The sequence below is a fragment of the Telopea speciosissima genome, chromosome 3 (assembly GCF_018873765.1).
Source record: "Telopea speciosissima isolate NSW1024214 ecotype Mountain lineage chromosome 3, Tspe_v1, whole genome shotgun sequence".
NCBI lineage: Eukaryota > Viridiplantae > Streptophyta > Magnoliopsida > Proteales > Proteaceae > Telopea > Telopea speciosissima.
Window position 1 is genome coordinate 33,617,073 of NC_057918.1, and position 27,452 is coordinate 33,644,524.

Here is a 27,452-nt window from a genome sequence, read left to right on the forward strand (position 1 = left end):
AAAGTTACCAACCACCATGATCCATGTATTATATGTTCCCTCCCCCTTTTCTCAAATGGGGGATTCTTAACCTAATATTGACAAAGACAAATAGGACCCTTAAATAAATGTTGAATTCATTATCACTTTGATCCATATAAAAGGTACAAGTGAACAACTGTATGTTATTTCAAATTACCATGCACTTAAAAAATTAAAAGCAGGATCACAGGCTCAGTAGTACTTCTTCCAGTTAGCACCATCTGTTCTTAGTTTTTCTTTAAATATGAATGGAATGGCAGGTGAAGAAGCTATGGCATTAGGATGCAACATGGGATGAAAAGGAGGGATTGATGTGTGGTTAGGATGTATCATTTCTGAATAAATAACAGAAAGATCGGTGGTTAAGAAACTGGTGCAAAATTAAGAGAAGAAAAAAAATTACCTTGGTCATTTCTTTGCTGAATTCTTGCATTGTAGCAGCCACCTCAGGAGCCTTCATGAGGTTATTGACAAGCTTCATAACCTCAGCACTCTTTGATAAATGACCAACTGTTCGAGCAATTGCTGCAATTCAACCAAGAAATATAACTTAAATCTATCAAAAAATTTATGAAAACCCGAAAAACCCCATTTCATTAGGATGAAAATACTACCTAAATAATACAGACAATTATTTGTTTTGGCATAAAATAGGTTAGGAGTGAGAATGTTTTCCTCGCTGTGCCCAAAAGGAAAACTGAGTTCCATTTTTCAAACCTGGAAACCATTTGCAACCTTAAATAGAACCATTCTCTCCTAGTATCTGAATGAGTGTCTAGCAGATAATGGTTCAGGCAACATGGCACTTAACTAAAGAAAGGTGATTAAGGAGGGGAAGGTGACACATTAAAGACACATGGATGCTGCTACTGTAATCAAGGCAGAATGCAGATGGACACAAAGTGAATGGGGGTAACAGGAGACAAGTATGGATAAAGAGGTTAAAATATGCATTGGAGAGGAAGGCATGCATGATTGGAGCAGGAGGATTATTTGGGCAAACAAAAAGGAGCAGTATTTTCAATATGAAAAAATAGAAGGTGATAGGAGTGTTGGACTCATCCATAATATGAAGGTTAGCAGTGTTGGAAATCATTTCTTTGATTAATTAAGAAGCCAAGCAGTAAAAAAAGGATTCAGCAAATCTAGGAGGAGGGTAAAGAACCGTCTAAAAGAAGAAACTCAGGCTATAATAATTCACAAAAAGAAAATGAATCGACCTATCAAAAAGAAACTCAAAAATGAAGATATAGACAAGAATATTATCAAGCGATTTATGATATTATATTTAAGGGTAATTTACACGTACCACACCTAAGGTTTGACGGAAGTATAGTTTTACCCCCAGTTTTGGGTAATTCTGTGTACCCCCCTGAGGTTTACAAACGTTAACAAATAAACCCATTCCATCAGTTCATGACTAACAGTGTTAAAATCAGGGGTAAAGTTACAAAAATGCCCCTTCAAGAAAAAAAAAAAAAAAAAACCTGCAACTCATGAGTTACAGGTATCCTTGAGTCTTGGATGTGCTAGTGGAGCTTTGTCCCTTCATCTTCGTCGGATCAATATTGTCATCGTCGGCCCAATTTTTTCTTCATCTTCTTCTTATTGCTGGTCTGGAAAGGAGGTGATGAGACTTTCCCCATATGAGATATATCGGCCATGGTGCCTCACCACCCATCTCAAAGATCTCTCCGACTTCCCTAAATTTTCTAGCAACCTGTTCGCTCCATCTCCCTAACCCTCACCGTTTCTCAATTCGCAAGCTTGGGCCCTCGACGGAGGTTGGAATCGAGGAATGAAAGAAGAGGAGAAGGGTTTCAGGCGGACAAAGTTAGGGTTTTGGAGAGATGGGGGTTTGGCAGAGAGGGTTCGAAGGATCTGAAAAGAGAGTGATCATAGGGTTCGATTTCTAATGACTTGGTTGGATCCAGCAGCCCTAGACACTAACTCGATTTCTTCATCTCGGTCTGAACAATGGGAGCTTAATTAGATGGGTATCCTTCTACCGAATTCACCATTGAAAGTAAATTAAATGGGAAGTTGCAGGTGGGGCTGGAAGGTTAACCTCCCTTTCCATGGTTGTATCTAGATGGTAACCCATTTTCGAATCCCAAACTTCTCATGCCCTAACTCCAATCTTGCTGTGATATACTTCTTTGAACCAGAACTGTTTTGTAGCTATCGCCCACCTTGATTTCTGGAGATTATTTTTAATATTATAATGGGTTTTGGGGCTATGGTGGCATGGATCCAAGAGATTCCTTGGTATTTTGGATGAGGGGGCTGCAACTTTCGAAAGAGAAATCACCTTCCCATGCTCTGTTTCCATTGGGAGGTAGATGATGATCTATTTCAATATCTCACATGCACAATAATCCAAAAAAAAATGGAGATGGCGGCAGGGGGAAAGATGGTTGCTGTGAGTAACTCAATTCAGTAGTAGAAGAGAAACCTGAAATTAGAATTTGAAAACGGAATCTGAAACTGGGTTTTTTGAAATCATACTTGCCATAGGACTCTAAGAAAACACTATCAAAATCAAATTTTGCAACCACAGAGATGTTCAGAACAGAAACCACGATGCCATGTATGGAACCAGATTTGAAACCCAGTGGCTCATAGGGTGTAGAAACAGATTTGAATTAGGTTAATGCTTGGATGATTAGTTCATCCCAAGCACATTGTATTTATAACTATAATGAAATAGTAAAAATAATTACATAAGCAATGTGGGATTAAACCACATAAGAAACTAACAAATAATAAAGGAAAAAAGTCCAGAATACCCCCACGGTATTCTGGCCCAATATAACTAACACTCCCCCTCAAGTTGGAGCATATATATCATGCATGCCCAACTTGACTAAGATAGGATGAAACAGCTTGCTACTCAATCCATTAGTGAACACATCAGCTAGCTGATCAGAAGACTTCACAAAGGGAACACAAATGAGGCCAGCTTCAAGCTTCTCCTTGATGAAATGTCGGTCAACCTCCACATGTTTCGTGCGATCACGCTGGACAGGGTTATGAACAATACTAATAGCCGCTTTATTGTCACAATAAAGCATCATTGGAAGATGGACAGCAACACCAATATCCTGCAATAACCCTCTAAGCCACAGAAGTTCACAAATTCCTTGTGCCATTGCGCGGAATTCGGCTTCAGCACTAGACCTTGCCACAACATTCTGCTTTTTGCTCCGCCAAGTGACAAGGTTTCCACCCACAAAGGAACAGTAGCCAGAGATAGATTTCCTGTCAGGAGAACCTGCCCAATCGGCATTAGTATAGGCTTCAACCTTCAAGTGACCATTAGCAGATAGAAGAATTCCCTTTCCTGGAGCAGACTTCAAGTACCTCAAAATACGACGGACCGCATCCATATGAGAGGAATATGGATCGTGCATGAACTGACTCACCAAACTCACAGCAACTGCAATGTCAGGGCGTGTGTGGGAAAGGCAGATTAGTTTGCCTACTAACCGCTGATAGGTACCCTTATCAACCGGCTCACCCTCTTTCTCCCTAAGTTTCGTAGTAGCTTCTATAGGAGTATCTGAAGGATGACAGCCAAGTAGCCCTGTCTCAGTCAATAGATCAAGGACATATTTTCTTTGAGAAAGAAAGATGCACTTTGAAGATCGAGCAACTTCTATCCCTAGAAAATATTTTAGGGGACCAAGATCTTTGACCTCAAACTCACGGGCAAGAAGAATTTTTAAATCCCTGATTGCAGCATCATCATTACCAGTGATCACAATATCATCCACATAGACTATGAGAAGAGTAACCTTGTCACCAAGTCGTCTGATAAACAAAGTGTGATCAGCATTGCTCTGCGTGTAACCTGCTGAAATCATATCCTTATGAAATCTGCCAAACCAAGCCCTGGGTGACTGCTTCAAGCCATAAAGGGCACGCTTCAATTTACACACCTTGCCCTTAGTCCTGTCATCAGAGAAACCAGGTAGAATGTCCATATATACCTCCTCCTCAAGCTCCCCATGGAGAAAGGCATTTTTGACATCTAACTGCTGAAGACCCCACCCAAGATTTGCAGCACAAGATAATAACACCCTGACAGTGTTGAGCTTTGCCACTGGTGCAAAGGTCTCCTGATAGTCAACTCCATAAGTCTGAATAAACCCCTTTGCAACCAAACGTGCCTTGTACCTGTCCACCGAACCATCCGCCTTCTTTTTAACTACGAAGACCCATCTACAGCCCACTGGTTTTTTTCCTGAAGGAAGAGCCACAAGATCCCACGTATTATTTTTGTGTAGTGCTCTCATTTCTTCCAACATTGCTGTCTTCCACTTTCCATCTGTAGATGCTTCTTGCCAATTTCTAGGAACCGAAACAGAGGAAAGAGAAGATACAAAAGCACGAAAAGAGGGACAAAGAGAGTTATACGAAACAAAATGAGATATGGGATGTAAAGTGTAAGTCCTAGTACCTTTGCGAAGTGCAATAGGTAGGTCGGAAGGATTACCAGGAGATGTAGGATCTGTGTCTGGAGCCGGCAATTAGATGGGTACTAGTGCTATAGTGGGATGCAACTGCCCTCTTGTGGACCTTCCCCTTGTATAGGTGATCATGTTGGAGTTGTCAATTCTCTTCTGAAATTCACCAATAGTTCTCTGGACCGGAGTCTGCTCCCCCTGAGTAGGAATATTAACAACACTATTGTCTATGGTCTCCCCCTGTAAAGGATTCCCATTAGGTGAGGGAGGAACAGCCAGAGGTTGTTGGGAGGTCTCCAAAGTAGGATGGGCAGCATCTAAGGGTGGATGGGAAGCATCCAAAAAGGGCTGGACAGCAGCCGTGGGTGGTAAAGAGGGCTGGGCAGCTAGAGGCTCCTCAGGTAGAGGAATCTCGAAAGCCACATCTTCACCAGCACTCTCCCCCTGAAGAGGTGGCGAAGAATAATAAGAAAGGGACTCATGGAAAACAACATCCATGCTAACCATGGTACGGCGGGAAGGGGGATGGTAACATTTATATCCTTTCTGGGTTGGAGAATAACCCAAGAAAATACAACGGAGTCCGCGAGGTTCAAGTTTGCTGGGAGATTTAGTGTCGCGAGCATAACACACACAACCAAACACCTTGGGAGGCACAATAAAGGAGGAATTACCAATTAAAACATCAGAGGGGCTACGGGAGTAAAGTACCCGAGATGGCAGCCTATTGATGAGATAGGCTGCCGTGATAACTGCATCCCCCCAATATTGAGACGGGACATTCCTCGCAAACATTAAGGCTCTGGCCATTTCTAACAAGTGGCGGTTTTTCCTTTCTGCCACACCATTCTGGGCAGGGGTATCAACACAACTAGTCTGATGAATGATGTTATGGTCAGCCAAATATTTTTGAAATTGTGATTCTTTATACTCTGTTCCATTATCACTTCTCAATATTTTGAGAGTAGCCTGGAACTGAGTTTGGACCATTTTATGAAAGTGTTGAAAGCATGAAAAAACTTGATTTTTGGTGTGCAAGAGATAAACCCATGTGGTCCTAGAATGACAATCAATGAAAGATACAAACCACCGATGGCCAGAAATAGAGGGTTTCCGATTAGGGCCCCAAACATCAGAATGCACTAACTCAAAACAAGAAGAACTTTTATTTGAAATAAGATAATTTGAACGTGTCTGTTTGGCCAGATCACACGCCTCACAAAAAAAGTCATCCTTAGTATGTAGGGTGACCAAACTAGGAAATAAATGTATTAAAATTCCTAAAGGGGGGTGACCTAACCGAGAGTGCCACTGGTAGAGTTCATAAGAGACCATGGAGTTAAGTGCAGTGGAGAAGGTAATGGTGGTGGAGAGAAGCGACCATCATCAAGCGTACAGCCCACCGTGCACTTTACCCAATCCAATCGTCTTCCCGGAGGCGATCCTCGAAACACACAATGAGAAGGAAAGAAAGTAACTTTGCAGTTAAGATCACGAGTAATACTACTAATGGAAAGAAGGTTAGTAGTAAAATTAGGAATGTGCAAAAGAGTTAAGGGAAGGGAGGAGGTGCATGATGATTCCCTTTCCAGGAGATAGATGAAAGAGAACCATCGCCTACCTTGACCTTGTCCTTCCCGTAAGTAGGAGAGTATCGATGAAACAAACTAGAGGAACCGGTCATATGATCCGTAGCCCTGAATCTATGATCCAAGGATGGGAGGCTACGAAGCACAATGACCGCCAAAAGAAATACCCGACCGGGCAAAGTGTGAACGAATGAGCGGAAGAATTGGCGTGAGCGATGTAGTAGAGGGAGATGGAAGACCTCAAGATACGTCGGAATGCCTCGTAGCTCATCCGGGATAGACCAGGGTCGTAGTAGGGTCCGTAGTAATAGTCTCACTCGATGGGCCTTGGGCTTTGTCTTGGTCTTGGTCTTGCAGCCCGTTTTGCTTTAAAGTCACTGGTTTCCCATGAAGTTTCCAAGCCTCTCCTTGGTGTGATATGGTTTGTGAAAGGTGCTCACAAACAACAGTCCCTGTAGTAGAATCACCAAGAGAAGCAAGTGCCAATAGGTGTAGGAGTAATGGGGCGCGTAGCCTTGAGAGCGATCCACGAATAGGAGGATGTAACATGGCAGCCCTACGGTTCTCCTCGAAGAAACCAATGCATAAGATTGTTCAAGTGTGGGAAAAGGTATATGGCCCAACACTTGAACACGAATGGGATCATACTCCATATTCAAACCCTAAAAATCGTAGACTCGATCTTGTCCACATGTTTCTTATAAGAGGCAATATCAAGAATCGTAGAGGGGTGAAAATCGAGTAATGATCCAATGTTGCCACAGTCAGCTGGAGAGAAGCATAGTAGTCCGAAATAGAAAGGTCTCCCGAGTAGTGTGAAGGACCTTCTTTCGAATTTCATAAACTTGGGCATCATTGCCAAGCTATCCGTAGGTCCTTGCAAGCAGCCCAAATCTGGTCGGCAAGTGTCCGTAAGAAGAAAATTATGTTGTAAGGTCAAGTCATAGAGCCTATGAGGTAGGACATGAGAACACCATTATTGGCCAGCCACTTAGTCCGATCGGGGCCTTTATCACTAGGCTTAACAATAGTGCCATCAATATGGTCGGTGAGGCCACGGCCAGCAATGGCAAAGGAGGCTGATCTAGACCACGAAGGTAATTTGAGCCATCCAGTTTGATGGGGTTAGGTGGAAAGTCGTGATAATCTGTCTTGTGATTGCCATCATGAATGTAAGTAGAGAGAGTTGGTAGAGTCACCCATACCAGCAGCAGAGAAGGCCAAACAATCTTTAAGTAAAGTCCCAAACAAATAGAACCAAGCCAAAGAGAACCTTGATCGATTATGGTTTTTAGGGTTTTGAACAAAACCCTAAAGTGATGGAATCGATGGATGAGCCTAGGCTGCAATAAATAATATCAAAGTGGCTGAAAGACTGAGGTAGAGAAGTCCTTAATACGAGAAACACATCTGCAGAAAAATTCAGATCCAAAAAAACAGGTGCAGCAGCCCAATATCGATAGAGTTAGGGTTAAAAAACCCTGTAATGATGAGATCGATCTCAAGGTCTTCACACACCAAAAACAGATCTGTAGAAGCTGATATAGCTGTCGAAGGAGCCCTTATAAGTGAAGAAAAAAACTGCAACAAAACCAGCAACAGTGGGCAGCAATAACCCTAAGATCGATAGATGTCAGGGTTTTGAAAAAACCTGTTCAAAACCCTGATAATGGAGGAATCGATCTTAAGGAAGTCTTCAATCTTGAGGAATAATTTCTGAACCAATAAAACAGCAATTCTGCAGCAGCTTCTGGTCTTCAAAGAGAGGAGAGGAGCCCTTGTATCTGATGTAGAAGCAATCTCCAAGAAGGAACTGAAGAACCAATATCGCAGCAGTGTTGATTGGAGTCTATCGGACAGAATTACAAGTCATAAATGAGGTAATGGGGGCAGCAACTGGATCGCATGATTACCTCATCAGTGCTGCCGTATATGGGAATGAAGAACAAGGGAGAAGGAGAGAACTAGAAGAGAAGAAGATCGAGAGAGAGAAGAAGAACAAAAATCGAGAAAAAATTGGTGTCCCTAGTTCGAAATCTGCTCTGATACCATGTAGAAACATATTTGAATTAGGTTAATGCTTAGATGATTAGTTCATCCCAAGCACATTGTATTTATAACTATAATGAAATAGTAAAAATAATTACATAAGCAATGTGGGATTAAACCACATAAGAAACTAACAAATAATAAAAGAAAAAAGTCCAGAATATCCCCACAGTATTCTGGCCCAATATAACTAACATAGGGGAACCCGAGGATTTGGAGAAGGAGGAATCAACAGAAGGTTCTGAGATCTCCGTCAGCAAAGAAAACGAAGGTACCCTCGATAACTCCTCTTCGCAATTAGTATTAGAGATTCAATTAGGAGCAGAGAGCAACTCATCTTCCCCAATCGATTTGGGGAAGATGAGTTGAAGGTTTTTTTTTCTTTGCAAGGGCAATTTTGCCATTTCACCCCATGTTTTTAACGGTGTTAGTCATAAAATGACGGTATGGGTTTAAGTGTTAACGTTTGTAAACCTCCAGGGGGTACGCAGAATTACCCAAAACTGGGGGGTAAAACTATACTTTCGTCAAACCTCAGGGGTGGTATGTGTAAATTACCCTATATTTAATGATGTGATAAATTACAGCTGTAGGAGCTTCTGGAGCATCTTGATTGCTCAGGATGATAGTTTCGACAAAAGCAAGGTAACTTATCAATTTTAAAAGTATTCAATTGGCAATGGGCTCCTATGGGCTTTTTCAAGCTTAAATGGCCCAACTGACCAGTCTTTGAGAAAGATGGGTATCCATTTGATACAACTAAGACCTAAAAAAGGAGGTCACTTGTACTTGATTCCAAGAACCAAGTTCATATTTGGAATTGATGCAGGAAAGTCACAAGCAGAAGGGAGATGGGTTACACATGTATTGGACCTTTGATTCAATAATTTTTCTTTGTAATGGGCTTACTTTAATGGACATATATTATGGGTAGTCAATACTCAATTGGACTATGAGATTTATTGTATACTTGTAATTTAGGAGTTTAAGAGTTAAGTGTCCTAGGTGTTAAGAGGACCAGATTTAGAACTCGATGCTTGGATGATTAATCCATCCCAAGCACATTCTTATTTATAAGAATAATTGAATAGTAAAATATGTACATGAGCAATGTGGGACTAAACCACATAATACAAAAACTAACAAAATAACAAAGAAAAGGTCCAGAATACCCCCACGGTATTCTGGCCATATATCTAACACTCCCCCTCAAGTTGGAGCATATATATCATGCATGCCCAACTTGACTAAGATAGGATGAAACAACTTGCTACTCAGTCCCTTGGTGAACACATCAGCCAGTTGATCAGTAGACTTCACAAAAGGAACACAAATGAGGCCGGCCTCAAGCTTCTCCTTGATGAAATGTCGGTCAACCTCCACGTGTTTAGTACGATCATGCTGGACAGGGTTATGAGCAATGCTAATGGCTGCTTTATTGTCACAATAAAGCATCATGGGAAGATGAATAGCAATACCGATATCCTGTAATAATCCTCTAAGCCACAGAAGTTCACAAATTCCTTGGGCCATCGCACGAAACTCGGCTTCAGCACTGGACCTGGCCACAACATTCTGCTTCTTGCTACGCCATGTGACAAGGTTCCCACCAACAAAGGAACAGTAACCAGAGATAGATTTCCTGTCAGGAGAACCAGCCCAATCGGCATCAGTATAGGCCTCAATATTAAGGTGACCCGTGGGAGATAGAAGGATTCCCTTTCCGGGAGCAGACTTCAAATATCTCAAAATACGACGGACTGCATCCATATGAGAGGAATAGGGATCATGCATGAACTGGCTCACCAAACTCACAGCAACTGCAATGTCAGGTCGTGTGTGAGAAAGGTAGATTAACTTGCCCACTAACCGCTGATAAATACCCTTGTCAACAGGCTCACCCTCTTTCTCCCTAAGTTTTGTAGTAGCTTCCATAGGAGTATCTGAAGGATGACAGCCTAGCAGCCCTGTGTCAGTCAATAGATCAAGGACATATTTTCGTTGAGAAAGAAAGATGCCCTTTGAAGAGCGAGCAACTTCTATCCCTAGAAAATATTTCAGAGGACCAAGATCTTTGACCTCAAATTCACGGCCAAGGAGGAGCTTCAAATCCCTGATAGCATCACCATCATTACCAGTGACCACAATATCATCCACATAGACTATGAGAAGAGTTACCTTGTCACCAACTCGTCTGATAAACAAAGTGTGATCAGCATTACTCTGCCTATAACCTGCTGAAATCATAGTCTTGTGAAATCTGCCAAACCATGCCCTAGGTGACTGTTTCAGCCCATAAAGTGCACGCTTGTCTACGGACCTTGCCCTTGGTCTGTCATCGAGAAGCCTGGTGGAATGTCCATATATACCTCCTCCTCAAGCTCCCATGGAGGAAGGCATTCTTGACATCTAACGTGAAGATCCCACCCAAGATTTATAGCACAAGATAATAGCACCGGACGGTGTTGAGCTTTGCCACATGGTGCAAAGGTCTCCGATAGTCAACTCCATAAGTTTGAGTGAACCCTTTGCAACCAGGCGTGCCTTATATCGATCCACGTAACCATCAGCCTTCGTTTGACCACGAAGACCCATCTACATCCAACTGGTTTCTTTCCGGAGGAAGAGTCACAAGCTCCCATGTATTATTTTTATGTAGTGCTCTCATTTCTTCCAACATTTGCCTTCCACTTTCCATCTGTAGATGCTTCCTGCCAAGTTTTAGGAATCGAAACAGAAGAAAGAGAGGATACAAAAGCACGAAAAGATGGAGAAAGAGAGCTATAAGAAACAACACGAGATATGGGATGTAAAGTACAAGTCCTAGTACCTTTGCGGTGAGCAATAGGTAGGTCGGATGAAGAGGGATTACCAGGAGATGGAGGATCTGGATCCTGGAGCCGGCAATTGGATGGGTATTGGTGCTAAAGGGGATTGCAACTGCCCTCTGTTGGTTCTGCCCCTCGTGTAGGTGAGTATGTTGGAATTGTCAATTCTCTTCTGAAATGCACCAATAGTTCTCTGGACTGGAGTCAGCTCCCCCTGAAGAGGAACATTAACAACACTATTTTCGATGGTCTCCCCCTGTAAAGGATTCCCATTAGGTGAGGGAGGAACAGCCGGAGGAGTTGGGACATCATCCAAAGGAGGTTGGGCATCAGTCAAAGGAGGCTGGGCAGCAGCCAGAGGAACCTCTAGTGGAGGAATCTCAAAGGGCACATCTTCACTAGAACTCTCCCCTTGAAGAGGTGGTGAAGAATAATAAGAAAGGGTCTCATGGAAAACAACATCCATACTCACCAAGGTACGACGGGAAGGGGGATGGTAACACTTATAACCTTTCTGGGTTGGAGAATAACCCAAGAAAATACAACGGAGCCCACGAGGCTCAAGCTTGCCTGGAGATCCGGTATCCCTAGCATAACACACACACCCAAATACTTTGAGAGGGACAATAAAGGAGGAATGACCCAAGAAATATCGAGGGGGTAGCAATTAAGAACCCGAGAAGGGAGCCTATTGATAAGATAGGGCGAGTGAGAACCGCATCCCCCCAATATTGAGAAGGAACATTCCTCCCAAACATCAAAGCCCGGGCCATTTCCAACAAATGACGGTTTTTCCTTTCTGCCACACCATTCTGGGCAGGGGTATCAACACAACTAGTTTGGTGAATGATGCCATGATCAGCCAAATATTTTTGAAATTGTGATTCAGTAAACTCGGTTCCATTATCACTTCTCAATATTTGGAGAGTAGCCTGGAACTGAGTTTGAATCAGCTTATGAAAATGCTGAAAACATGAGAAAACCTGATTTTTAGTGTGCAAAAGATATACCCAAGTGTTCCGAGAATGACAATCAATAAAAGAGACAAACCAGCGATGACCAGAAATAGAGGGCTTGCGACTAGGGCCCCAAACATCAGAATGTACCAAATTAAAGCAAGAAGAACTCCTTTTATTTGAAATAGGATAATTTGAACGTGTCTGTTTGGCCAGAACACAAGCCTCACAAAAAAAGTCATCCTTAGTATGTAGGGTGACCAAACGAGGAAATAAATGAGCTAAAATTCCTAAAGGGGGGTGACCTAACCGAGAGTGCCACTGGTAAAGTTCAGAAGAGACCAAGGAGTTCTGATGCAGCGGAGAAGGCAAAGGTGGTGGAGAGAAGCGACCGTCATCAAGCAGGTACAAGCCACCATGCACTTTACCCAATCCAATCGTCTTCCCAGAGGCCAGATCCTGAAACACACAATGAGAGGGAAAAAAAGTGACTTTGCAGTTAAGATCACGAGTAATACTACTAATGGAAAGAAGGTTAGTAGTAAAATTAGGAATATGTAAAACAGAAGACAAAGGAAGAGAGGAAGTGCAGTTGATGAGTCCTTTTCCAGATATTGAAGAAAGGGACCCATCAGCCACTTTGACCTTATCTTTCCCAGAAGTGGGAGAATATCTGTGAAACAGACTAGAGGAACCGGTCATATGATCTGTAGCTCCAGAATCTATGATCCAAGGATGGGAAGCCACAGAAGCACAATGACCTACAAATGGAATACCTGACCGGGCAAAGTGTGAACCTGAAGGAGCCGAGGAATTGGCGAGGCGATGTAGTAGAGGCGCAGCATGAAGTCCTGAGCATACGAAGGAGGGCCTATAGATCATCCTGGGATAGACCAGTCGAGTGCATATGTGATCTCGTCGATGGGCCTTGGTCTTTGTCTTTATCTTTGTCTTGGCAGCCCTTTTAGTTTCAAAATCAGCGGGTTTCCCATGAAGTTTCCAACACTTCTCCTTGGTGTGGTAAGGTTTGTGACAAGACTCACAAACAATGCGACTCGTAGTAGAATCACCAAGAGAAGCAATGCCACTAGGTGTAGGAGTGGCAGGGGCAGCACTGAGAGCCGATCTCGTCGATAATAGGAGGGTGCAACATGGCAGCCCTACGGTTTTCTTCAGAGGAGACGAGGGCATAGGACTGTTCAAGTGTGGGAAAAGGCTTGTGACCCAACACTTGAACCCGAATCTGATTATACTCCACATTTAATCCTGCCAAGAAATCATAAACCCTGATCTTGTCCATGTGTTGCTTATAAGAAGTAATATCTGCAGCTGTACTTGGGTGAAAATCAGAAAAATGGTCCAATTGTTGCCAAAGGCTGCGCAAGGTAGCATAGTATTTGGAGACTGTCAATTCTCCCTGAGTAGTGTGAAGGACCTTCTTCCTGATTTCATATACCTGGGCATCATTGCCAAGCTGTCCATAAGTCTCCTTGCAAGCAGCCCAAATTTCGGAGGCTGTATCAAGAAGAAGAAAATTGTGTTGTAGATCTGTAACCATAGAACCAATCAAGTAGGACATAAGAACTCCATTGTTGGCAAGCCACTTGTCTTGAGCAGCCCCAACCTCAGTAGGCATAGGAGTGGATCCCCTAATATGACCAGTAAGGCCACGGCCAGCAATGGCAAAGGAGGCAGACCTAGACCAAAGTAGGTAATTGGTGCCATCCAACTTGATTGGATTTGGAGAGAAAGTATGATACTCTGGTTTGCTGTTTCCATCACCAACATAAGTAGCAGTCGAATCCATAGAGTCACCCATGGAGACAGTGAAGAATCCCAAATCGGAGAAGCCCTCTAATAATAAAGGAATAAGTGTCTCCAAGAATCAGCAACAGCAGGCAGAGAAAACCTTGAGATCGATATTTTCAGGGTTTTGAAAAAAACCCTGAAATTGCTGAAATCGATAAGATGATATGAGGCCTGGAAAATGACTGTGTGAGGCTGAAATTGCAGTCGAAGTACACTTGAACAGATGTGAAGCACTCCTCAAAAAATCAGAATTAACTGATAAGTGGAACCCCAAGATCGACAATTGTCAGGGTTTTGAAAAAAACCCTGAAAGTGTGAAGAGATATCGATCTTGAGGGCTGGAACTTGATGTAGCTTGATGTAGGTGCTGGAATACTGATCTGCCGCAGGTCTGAAGCTCCAATATAGTGAACAAAATCCTTGTAATATAGTGTGAATCTGTCCAATGAAGGCTGAAGTCTTCAATATTCGCAGCAAAGGAGTGCAGCACCTTATCGATCAATTCTTCATATCATGGGATGAGGTAAAGGAGGGCAGCAGCTGGATCAATTGATCACCTCATCAGTGCTGCCCTATGGGACAGAGAAGAACAAAACGAAACAAAGGGAAGAAGAGAAGAAAAGAGAAGAGAAAGGGAGAAAGATCGAGAATTAGAGAGGGAAGGAGATCGTGGATTGCAATCTGAGTTCTAATCCAGCTTTGATACCATGTTAAGAGGACCAGATTTAGAACTCGATGCTTGGATGATTAATCCATCCCAAGCACATTCTTATTTATAAGAATAATTGAATAGTAAAATATGTACATGAGCAATGTGGGACTAAACCACATAATACAAAAACTAACAAAATAACAAAGAAAAGGTCCAGAATACCCCCACGGTATTCTGGCCATATATCTAACACTAGGTATTTCAGAATTTCTTAAGTTGTAATTAGTCTCTAATTCCAAGTCAGTTCAAGAGTTGTTTTATGCTATTTCAAGTCTTCTATTGGTCAATTAAGTAGTCAATTTGGATTAGTAGTTGGATTAGGCTAATCCTAGTCAAGGTAAGAGTTAGTTTTTGATAGTCTATATAAGCATATGTATGGTGTCTTTCTTGATTGATGGATGACATGAATGTCTATATTGCTTTGTAATGTTACTGTCATGTTTATGCTATATTAAAGTAATGTACCCAGCTATTCAGGCGCCTTTCATGAATGAAATTTCTGGTTTTATTCCATACAGCTGTGTGGACTCACAGTTCTTTACAATTGGAAATATTTATCCATGACATACATGTTAACACATGTAATAGGGGAAATAGAATACTTATCCAAACTGTAGCCAAACCGAGATTGGTGACAACACACTTAAACAATACAGCGTCACAGAGCTGAAAAACACATGGATAAACTTAAGGAATTGGTGGGGCTGAGTTGTGCCACTTGTCCTTCTCCTTCAGATTGTAGATGCCCCCTATGGTGCAAACCGGGTTCTCACGACTCAGCGTCCAAGATAAAACAACTCGCAGGCCTATTAGGTCACGTCGGGACACTTCAGAGTTGTGCTCAATTGAACACAAAATAGTGATAAAGAAAACAGTAGTTGGTATTGCCTGTCAAAAATTGTTAGAGCAATAGCATAACCTCCTCTCTATTTATAGGAGAAGACACACCACCAAGGGATGTCTCCAAAAGACATGCCTAAACACCATGTCTTTTCCACAAGACATGTTTATTGATAATTCAAACATGTCTTCCAATAGTCACACTTATTGGTCACTCTGGTATCCATTAGGGAAAGATTACCCCATAACAAACCTTTTACAAAATAAAACAATATTTTGAATCATTTATTTTAAAATCATTTAAAATTCCAGAAATCTTCCACATGATTCAAAATATTCAAAACAACCTGAAAACACAATTGAGCACATCAGAAATAGTAGGATTCACCTTTCGGACTTAAATCTACACTAGGTCTGATAAGCCACGCTACAAAGTACGGGTGAAGTCAGACTTCTTGAACATTTCTTCATTGACGTAGCCGACTAACTTACCATCCATATCCTAGCATTCGACCCTTTAGTGATTCTTTCTATTAAATAGACAATTTTGGCCTTGTACCCATCTCATAATCATGGATGTTTAGAGAATCCGCCCTTAAAACTCTCACCAGTAGGCGGCCTCACCTCCTACACCCACTAAAGTTAGCTTTTAGTGTGCACCACAGTTAACACAATTCCACATGTCGTTGGGACCTTGACTGATTAAGAAACCTATGACTCATTCTCCAGTCATTATGGTGAGTACTATCTTCTCATCTAACCAGAATGAGCAAAAAAATAGTAGTACTAGACAAGTCATCCGGTGACTTCATTTTTACCCTTTGAACCTAATTCCAGGGATCTCCTCTCATATAGGTTGGGTGTCCATCATATGACTTATTTCACAGGCTTTAAGTTCATTTCTTTAGATGACACATATATAACCTTGGTGACCCGAGGCTTTTGTAAGCACATGTGTTATATTCCTCCCCCGACTTGATATAGTCGTTAACAATGGTTCCATTTATGTATGTCTTCGCCAAGTTATATCCAAGGTGTACATGCCTCCTCTTTTCACTATACTTTGCCCCTTGCCTTAGCAATAACAACCTACTTATAACAATGTAGTGATATAGGAAGCACCGACTTATGTCATAATGGAAAATCAGCCATTAAGTTTTTGGCCATTCTTGTACCAGCTTTCTCAAAACCACAAGTTCAATTTCCATGATGAAACTTGTGCCACAACTATGAATTCCAACATTCATGAAATTGCTCCACCACCCAACATATGTATATTGCCACTAGTAATCAAAATTTCTTTTGTATCAAAAAACATATAATGAATTTCCATTACCGAATCTAAGCAATGACTTATACCAATACAATTAAATTCAAGCATCTATTTGAATAGAGATTTTGCAAGAATGATGTGTATTCTCAACAATACCCCAACAATTTTGGGTTTCAACAAAATCATATAATTCCATATGCCAACTACATAATAACTTAATGATAATCCATATAGTGAAAATTTTTAAACACCCACACATCCATAGCATCTTAAAAAGGGCACACCCAGTGCATGAGGCTCTCGTCACTGTGGGGTCTGTGGAGGGTCATAATGTACGCAGCCTTACCCCTGCTTTCGCAAAGAGGCTGTTTCCAGACTCAAACCCGTTACCACTTCGTCACAATGGAGCAACCTTACCATTACATCCATAGCAACTTGTAACATAATAATCAAGAACTACCGAATACCAATTGCATGTTAACAATTTCATATTACATAATCATATATGTTTAATTCAAGAAATTCATGTAATGAATTCATATACATAGTTCCATGCATTTTTTCAATTTCATGTGTATGCAAAAACTTACAAATATTCATAAAATTGGAACTAAAAGTCCAATCAATAGGCATCAATTAATGCTTATGCAACTTTGCTTGAAAAAACAAATTCGGCCAACTAAATGAAGTCAGCAACGTAATAGTACAAAGAATTTTGCCCATTCCGACCTCTAACACACTTTGTCTAATGTCCAATGTAATTTTTCTGATGCTGGAGAAAACTCATCCGATGTTGGTGAAATACAAACCCGACGTCGGTAAAATCTTAGCCAACGTCGAAAAATACTAAATTATATAAAAATTCCAATGGGCAATAATCCACTATACATATATCAATTAACATGATGCAAGATATTGATATACTAACTACGTCAAAGAATAAAAACCGTTGCATCACACAATTATCATTGAGATAACTAAGGTCATGTGGCCTTACACATGGTCTACATAGAGAGACTAACAAGTAATAACATTACATGGCTTGAACTGCCACCAAGTCTAGTCTAATCTCAGTCACAACCGAGTTACTAAACCCAAACAATCACAAGTCAATATTCAATCTTGCTTGGACCATGAGTTCATGACCTTTGTGGTAATGAACGGAACATGTATACACGGCCTTGCAACTATAGTCACATCAACATACGTGACCAATTAGAGCTGATGTGGGAGTAGCCCCAATACGTGATAAGCTTCGAGAAATTCGTTTGAGGAAGGCATGACATGTTCAACAGAGGCCGTGGAAACTCCAGTATGGAGGATTGATCTGATTCAGATGGAATGAACTAAAAGAGCTAAAGGCAGGCCTAAAATGACCCTAGGAGAAGTGGTGAGGAAAGACATACATAACTTAGGACTTGTATCAAGTATGACCTCGAATAGAGCTGATTGGAGGTCAAGGATCCATGTAGCCGACCCCATTTAGTTGGGATAAGGCTGAGTTGTTGTTGATGTGACTAATGATAGATGCATGGTGATGGCAGTGGCAAGCCTTGTGGCTAATCACAAGCCTCTACCGATCTTCTCTTACTCACTTTACTCACACACAAACACACAGCCTGGAAATGTTTCTCATTCTATACTACATAAAATAAAACAACCGACGGACACAAATATCCAACTTTTTTTGAAAAGAGGCTATTAACCAGCACTTTTTAAGGTACTGATTCACGAGAGATGCGTCATTGCCACCCAATGGCTGCAGATATTTCAGTAATGCCCCTGACATCCAAGTTGGCAGTAATAACCTAAGATAACACGGTGGTGACGTATGTGCCTTTCAACTATGAACAGTAAGTACCCTTAACAAATTTCAGGACAACTTTGACCCAAGAAGTCGATCCAAGCACAAAAAAAATGGCCTGCACAACTATGGGTGCTCACCTTTGATGCAACCCACCACCATGTTCTGACAATTTATAAGAGAGAAACTCTTTGCCCTATGCCGACCGTACTTTAATGTGTTTGTCAAGGAACTTATCAAAGTAGCAATTACTCTAATAAACTCTACAGTCTTAATAATTGTTGGAAATATTTATCCATAACATACATGTTAACACATGTAACACGGGGAATAGAATACTCATTTGAACCGTAGACAAACCAAGATTGATGAAGAAACATTCAAACACCATATACAACGTCACAAACCTGAAAACACATGGAGAAACTTAAGTTATCGGGGGGGGGGGGGGCTGAGTCATGCCACCGATCACTCCTGAAGACTAGAGACGCCCCCTATGGTGCAAACCAGGTTTTCGCGAATTCGCCTTCAAGATAAAACAGCTCCGCAGCCCCCTCCAATAGTCGTTGCACTTGCTTACTAGGCCACGTTGGGACACTTCAAAGTTGTGCTTAATTGGACACAAAAAGGTGATAAAAAAAAAACCAAGAAAAAACTGAAGTTGGGATTGCCTCTTAAAAACTGTTAGAGAAATGGGCTTAACCTCCTCTCTATTTATAGAAGAAGAGGCACCATCAAGGGATGTCTCCAAAAGACATGTCTTAAAACCATGTCTTTTCCACAAGACATGTTTGTTGAACATTCAAACATGTTTTCCAATAGTCACACATATTGGTCATTTAGGTGCCTATTAGGAAAAGACACAACCCTCTAACAAACCTTTTACAAAATAGAACAATATTTTGAATCATCTATTTTAGAATCATTTAAAATTCCAACATTTAGTAAGTTGGATTCTTTAGTAATCTACGTGGATACCCACGGTTCTCCATAAGTGAATTCCTGCAACTTTACTTCTATTCTTTTGATCTTTTCTCGTCTCAGTTCAGTTATAATTTCAGCAAGTCTGTTTTGTGGGCTCTTAATTCCATACTTGCAATACTCATGTTAGTTTTGTAGCAAAACACACTTGAAGAATACCAAAACCGAGAACAGAAGAAGATGGGAAGAGAAGAAAACTGTCAGATATAACTGTCTCCCTCATAAGGCTTGTATTTATAATCAGAAATTACAATGGATAGGGGAACTCCTATTCAGATTAGGAATTCCCAATCATGATAGGATTCCAAGTTACAATAGGAAAATAACAATAAAACTAAGACTAATAATTCAAAGTAAAACTAGGACTAACAACTAGGACTCATAACTCAAATTAGAACTAGGAGTTTATAATCCTAAACACAAAAACCAAATCATTGTTCACGAGAACAGTACTTCAACACTCCCCCTCAAGCTGGAGCATACAAATCACCTAGACCCAGCTTGGAACAACTTTGACGGAAAGCAGGTCCAAACAGTGCCTTTGTAAACATATCACCAAGTTGATTGGTAGTAGAAACAAAAGGAGTAACAATCAACTTCTTCAGAACAGCATCCCGAACAAAGTGACAGTCAACCTCAATGTGCTTTGTCCTCTCATGAAAAACAGGATTACTTGCAATATAGATAGCGGCTTGATTATCACAAAACATTTGCATAGGCTGATTGATGGGAAACCCTAATTCCTGGATTAAGGATTTGACCCACATCAACTCTGAAGTAGTATGTGCCATCGCTCGATATTCGGCTTCAACACTGGATCGAGCAACGGTGGTTTGTTTCTTGCTTTTCCAAATGACCAAGTTTCCTTCCACAAAGGTACAATAACCAGAAGTAGACCGTTTATCACCATCAGAACCAGTCCAATCAGCATCAGAGAACCCAACCAGATTAGCATTCCGATTAGGTCGGTAATAAGACCTTTACCAGGAGCACTCTTCAGATAGCGCAACAAACGGCAGGCAGCATCCCAATGAATTTTCTTTGGACACTGCATAAATTAACTAATAACCCCAATAGCAAAGGATATTTCCGGGCGAGTGACTGTAAGATAAATAATTTTGCCAACCAATCTTTTATATCGATGAACATCTGAAAAATCCTCACCCTCATCGGATCCAAGTTTCTGATGAGGATCCATAGGAGTATTTGCTGGTTTGGAAGCAAGCATTCCAGTGTCAGTCAGAAGGTTAAGGACATATTTCCTTTGAGACAAGCTAATACCTTTCTTGCTTCTCAAAACCTCAATACCAAGAAAATACTTGAGAGCACCTTGAAAATGCTGATGAAGATATGCTTTAACTTGGGCAATACCAGAAGCATCATTACTAGATACAATAATGTCATCCACATAGATGACCATCACTACCACCTTAGAATTCTGACGGCGAACAAAAACAGAATGGTCAGAGTAACACTGTGAGAATCCTACCTTAGTAACAATGGAGCTGAACTTGTCAAACCATGCTCGTGGAGATTGTTTCAACCCATAAATTGCCTTGTGAAGCTTGCAAACTTTGGTAAAAGACTCCCCCTGAGCAACATACCCTGGAGGTTGCTCCATATAAACCCCCTCTTGAAGATAACCATAGAGAAATGCATTTTTTTTATATCCATTTGATATAGGGGCCAATCAAAATTAACAGCCAAAGAAATAAAGATCCAAACAGAGTTCAGACGAGCAACTGGAGAAAAAGTCTCAGTAATCCACACCATAGGTTTGAGTATAGCCTTTAGCAACCAGCGGGCCTTCAGTCGTTCAACAGAACCCTTAGAATTGTATTTGATAGTATAAACCCACCGACACTTAACAAGATCTTTCCCAACAGGTAGTGAAACCAGAGTCTAGGTATTGCGAGATAACAAGGCATCCATCTCGGTGTCCATGGCAAACTTCCAACCAGGATGAGAGAATGCCTCATAGTGGGTGTGAAGAATAAAGTTAGTAGATAATGCGGAAGCAAGTAGGTGATAGTGAGAAGGAAGATGAGAAATGGTTACATGGTGCTCAATAAGATAAACCGGTTTTTTAGTGCAAGAGCGAGTACCTTTACGAAAAGCAACGGGTAAGTTGATGGAGCCTTCAGCCTCGGAGTCAAATTGAGTGTCAGGTTGAGATCCGCTGTATCACTAGGTGGCTGAGTGGCATCCGCTGTATCACTAGGTAGGACCGGAACTATAGGAACAAGATCTGTAGGTAATGTAGTAGGAATGGGTATAGGTGGCTGAACCGTGGGAGCAAGTATAGGTATAGTGGTGGAAGGTAAGGTTAGTGAACGACGTCGACAATAGTGATAGACTTGAATTGGTGAAGGAATAGAAATAGGAACAGGTATGGGTGGACCTAAATGTCCACTATAGATGGTACGGTGGAAGAAGGAAAATAGTGAGTATTTTCAAAAAATGTGACATCTGCACTAATAAATTGTTTGTTGGAAATGGGATCAAAACATTTATACCCTTTATGAGTACGAGAATAACCAAGAAAAAGACATTTAACAGACCGTGGACAGAGTTTATCAATGGTGGGATGGAGAATGTGAACGAAACACACAACCAAAAACACGCGGTGGAGAGGAAAACAAAGGAAGATCAGGATGAAGAATAGAAAAAGGAATTTTATTTTGTAAAACAGAAGAAGGTATACGATTAATAAGATAACAGGCCATAAGAACGGCATCACACCAAAAACGTTTGGGGACATTCATGTGGATCATAATGGAACGGGCAACTTCGAGTAAGTGCCAATTTTTTTCGTTCGGCCACCCCATTTTGTTGTGGAGTGTACGAGCAGCTAGTTTGGTGAATAATACCATGGATGAGGCAAAAATCAGAAATCGCAGATTGGGTGTACTCCAAAGCATTATCTGGACGAAAAAATTTGAATAGATTTGATAAATTGAGTTTTTATTTCTTGATAAAAAATTTTAAATACAGTAAGAAATTGAGTCCGGTTCTTTAACAAATAAACCCAAGTAGAGCGAGAATAATCGTCCACAAAACTAACAAAGTAAGAAAATCCTAACCTATTACGAACACGACACAGACTCCAAATATCAGAATGAACTAAAGAGAACAATGAAGAACTTCTAGGTAAAGTACGGGCAGGAAAAGACGACCGATGATGTTTGCCTAGTTCACAAGCCTCACATTCAAGGTGAGATGTGGACTTGCAACTAGGGACCATTAATTGAAGTTTAGGTAAGGATGGGTGACCAAGGCATAGATGCCATTGCATAGGAGATGGTATGGTAGTAGATGTAGCAGCAGTGGAAGGTCCGGTGCCATCTAAGTAATATAGTCCATCGTGCTCAAGCCCTCCACCAATTTTCTTCCTTGTCTGAAGGTCCTGAAAAACACAATAAGAAGGATAAAAGGTTATAGAACAATTAAAGGATTTAGTAAGCTGACTAACAGAAACAAGGTTTAAGGGTAATTTAGGAACATGAAGAACAGGAGAGAAAGTCATGGATGATGTTGGAGAAATAGTTCCATGACCAATTATCTTAGTAGAGGATCCATCAGCAAGAATAACATTGAAGGAGGTTTGAACGGAATTTATGGAAGAAAAAAAGCTTGACTTACCAATCATGTGACATGAAGCACCTGAATCAATAAGCCAAGAAGTTGAAGGGAAAAATACAGCATTACCTTTATAGGCTACAGTGGCAGTAGAGGAAGAGGCAGATGTAGCTTCAAGTTGTTGGAGGCGTTTGACTAGTTGGTTGTAATCCTCACGAGACACAGAAGATAAAGTTGATGAACTCTGCTTCATGTCACTGTTAGGTTTCTTAGTAGTAGTGTCAGTGGTGGTAGTATTGGCTAGTTCATTCGCCCAATCAGGTTTTCCATGCTTTGCCCAACAAGTGTCAACAATATGATTAGGCTTTCCACAATAAGTGCACTGGCGGGCAGATTTGTCAACATATTGAGTACCTGTACCTTGTCCATTAGATCCATGGCCATGGCCTCTAAATTGGCCACAACCACGGCCCCGTCCACGATTGGCAACAAAGGTTGAGTTGTCTTTGGGAGTACTATCAGGTTTGGACGGATTAGTTAGACAGTTAATACGAGAAAAAACTTCATTGAGAGAAGGAATCTTCTCTCCAATGAGTAGTTGACTCTTCACAGACTGGTAGTCAGGGTGTAGTCCAGCAAGAAACTTCGCAACATGGAACTCAGCTCTTTGTTGCATTAACTGATCAAGATTAGTGGTCAAAGGCTGATGTATCTGTAGTTCTTAAACCATGCCCTTATAACTGGCAAAATACTCATTTAAGGTTTTATCCCTTTGTTGAAAGTTAAATAATTTCTCATAGAGATCATACATACAGGAGATGTTCCTTTCTTGAGAGAAGCTTTCACGTAAGTCATTCCAAACATCCTTAGCAAGGGAGTGAAACATAACATTGGAGGCAATAGCAGGCTCAACACTGTTCCATAACCATGTCTTGACAATAGAGTTTTCACGCATCCACTCCTCATGAATTGTGAATGTGGTAGGATCGTTAGGATCACGATCAGGTCGATCATCTGTAATGTATTTCAGTTTGCCCTTGGCATGTATGTAAGCTTGAACTACCTAGGTCCATAATAAATAATTTGAAACTCCTAAGAGTTTAATAGTGGTAATCTGTACTAGAACATTATCTGTTGGTGGTTTAGGATCAGCCATAGATGTAATTTATCAAGTCCAAGTAGTAACAGTAGCAGCAACCAATCGACAATAGTAGTAGCAATAACAAGTGGGTCTCACTTAGAACCAGATTAGGGTTTGATAACCCAAAAGCAGTAGCAGTAACCAATCGGCAGAAATAGGGTATGTAAACCCAAGGTGGCAGCAGGGAATTGCAGCAGAAATAAGAACCAGAAGAATAAGGGTTGAAAGAAACCCAATAATAGCAGTAGTCAATCAGCAACAGTAAGATTTGAAAACCTAAGAGTTGCAGAGAAAATCCTATCGGCAGAGATAGGATGTAAATATGTCTGTAAAATTCTGTACCTGAAAATAGATGTGATGGATCGATTGGAGTAAATAAAAGGCTTCACTGTGAAACAGAACTACAGACAAAAAAGGGCTTCACTTTGGATTGCAAGCAGCAGCAAAACTCCAGAAGTGATTTGTAAGCAGCAGCACAATCGCACGTAGTAGAACTCAAAGAAGACAGAAGATATCTTCGAGTAGGTAATACAAACTAAAAACTCCAGTCAATCCTTTGCTTCAGGTATGTAGTAGCAGTAGAACCCTAGTTTTCTCTTGAAAACTTCATCTAGGGTGTAATTCTTGGAATATGCAGCATAGGGTGCTGCACCCTTTAAAGAAAATTGATTATTTAGAAGACTCTCAAACCAGTGTCACAGATCACAGACAAGTAGACAACCTAATGGTTGTGCTTTGATACCATGTAGCAAAACACACTTGAAGAATACCAGAACCGAGAAGAGAACTGTCAGATGTGACTGTCTCCCTCATAAGGCTTGTATCTATAATCTAAAATTACAATGGAAAGAGGAACTCCTAGATTAGGAATTCCTAATCATGATAGGATTCCAAGTTACAATAGGAAAATAACAATAAAACTAAGACTAATAATTCAAAGTAAAACTAGGACTCATAACTCAAATTAGAACTAGGAGTTTATAATCCTAAACACAAAAACCAAATCACTGTTCACGTGAACAGTACTTCAACAAGTTTTATGGCTCTTAAGTCCATACTAGCAATACTCTGTTTCTTAGGATCATACCAGCCAGCTTTGTGATCGGTTTGCTTCCTAGCTCTGTTCCTGAAGTTCTATTAGTATATCCTTCCAAATCTGGTCTGGGAATTCGCTGCTGTTACCTTATAGTTCCATACTCAAGTTCTGAAAACAGTAAATAGCAACCTAATATCAAGCAAAGAAATCAGTGTGTCTATCATCCTCGATGTTTACCTGATTGGTCTGATCCCTTAGAGAACTTGACTCAAGTTTCTAAGGTTTTAGGCCACAGATTCATGAGATAATTTTCTCTTATAATGTCATATTTTGCCCCCGTTTTCTGGACCTTTCTTATTACCTTTTGTATCTGAAATCTTCTGATCTATTAAAATGTACAAGCAATCATGTTTATCTGTTCGGCCATAACTGTTCTTAGTAATTACGTATTAGTTTCCCCAGTTTGCTCCCCCCAACTTAAGTTGTCCAGGTAGACCCCTTAATGCAACAAATTTCTCTTCTAGCATTGCAATCCAAAATTTGGATTAACCTTGTCACCATTCACCCCTAACAACCTACTCTCTCTTGCTCTCACACATGTGCTCTATACTTTATATCCTCTTCCATACTCAGAATCATTCATTTCTACCAGGTTTCACATACTGTTTGGCATCTAAGCTTCAACATAGTACCATTTTGGCAACAGAGCTGCATCATCATAATACTGGTATCTCTATGACAAGTTAGAAATTTAAGAAAACAAAAGGTTGTCTTGTATGAAGGTGCATGAAATTTAGGCAAGAAGCCAGGTTCCCAAAACATATCTACTAAAGCCATATTTTATCGTAAGAGTATCTAAAATAACTTTCACCTCAAAAGTAGAAATCTAGAAGAAAATGTACTTGAATAGGTTCCTCAATATCTGGGGAGCAATAAGGAAAATATAGATACCAAACTTGAGTTGATCCTTTCGAAACTATTTAGATTTGGTGAAACACAGATCCTGTTTCGCCATTGCACTTAATGCAATTCACAGCACATCTCATACGCCCTAAATTTCTGACATCAAGGCTCAATTAAACCTCACAGTATCAGGGTAGACTGCAGACACAATTGCGGTTCCTATGAGTAGGAATAATAATGGGATTGGTAATACACAAGACCCACTTTGTCCTGTCCCTATTTATTAAGGTCTGGTACAATCCTTACATAATGCTGCAAATTTTACACGTTTTACCAGTTACCTGCCGTACCTGACCCTCCTTTGGAGGATAAGGGGGAAGATTTTATTCCGGTCAAATAAACAGGGAGGGTAACCCTTCAGGCTTCAGGGTGTTTTTATCATGTGAGACACCTCTTTTATTCGTGTGTAATCCGTCAAGGCAAACAAATAAATAAACAAATAATAAATGGGCAGCCTAAGAGTAAGGGGGTTCTACCCTACCCATTTACCTGCCCAATTAAGGGTAAGTAAGGAATTCCATATTTACATTATTTATATTAATATGTCTATGATATTAGAAACCTAGGCCAATTACCCAGGCCCATTCTTAATCGTACACCTAAACCCAAAGGCCAAAAGCAACTAGCCAAAACCCCTGATCTAAACTCAAAAGCCCTATCCACATTCCCCAAATCAACTAGGCGAAGCGGGGGTTAGGCTGCATACATTATGACCCTCCCCAGACCCCGTAGTGGCGGGAGCCTCATGCACTGGGTATGCCCTTTTATTTTGTGGTTCTTTATTAGGTTTCATAATATATGTTGATAAAACTTCCACCATTTTGTAACAAAAATAGGTGCAAATTTTATTAAAACCACGAATATATAGGGTAAAGCCATTACCCGATCCTACCCAACCCGCTTGCCAACCCTACTAGCTTTACAGGGTCACAATTAGGTTTTGGTGATTGGTATGTGTTGCAAATCAGAATTAAGCTAATCACATCAGGGGTGAAGGAAGACAGAAGAAAGAAGAAGAAGAGCGAGAGAAGGAGAGCAGCCTGCGCTAGGTAAATTAGAATCCCGCATGTGTATATGTTCATTGCTGAGTGGCCAAAACCCAGAACAAGAGTTTCATTCGAGCTTCGAGATGGATTGTGGAAGGAATAACGAGTTGCTATTCGGGAAGGTATGGGAGGCAGTGACTGGGAACCACCGGGAAGCCAGACGATAAGCTGAAAGCATTGTTGATCTCGAAATATTTGCATCATAGCCCGTTGGTAGGTGGCACCAGCATTTTTGAGACCGAATGGCATCACCGTATAGCAGTACGTACCGAATGGAGTTCTAAAGGACGTGTGCCTTTCGTCGTCTGGATCCATTTGGATTTAGTTATACCCAGACAAGCCATCCATGAAAGACA

At 40.9% G+C, this 27,452-nt stretch overlaps 1 protein-coding gene across 1 annotated transcript in view; it reads right to left on the minus strand.

The window, feature by feature from the left end:
- Positions 1–27,452, minus strand: part of LOC122653636 (vacuolar protein sorting-associated protein 24 homolog 1-like) — a 37,471-nt gene that overhangs the window by 603 nt on the left and 9,416 nt on the right. Inside the window, exon 4 of the mRNA XM_043847541.1 lies at positions 425–546. Coding sequence (XP_043703476.1) covers positions 425–546 — 122 coding nt within the window. The remainder of the gene's footprint in view (positions 1–424; positions 547–27,452) is intronic.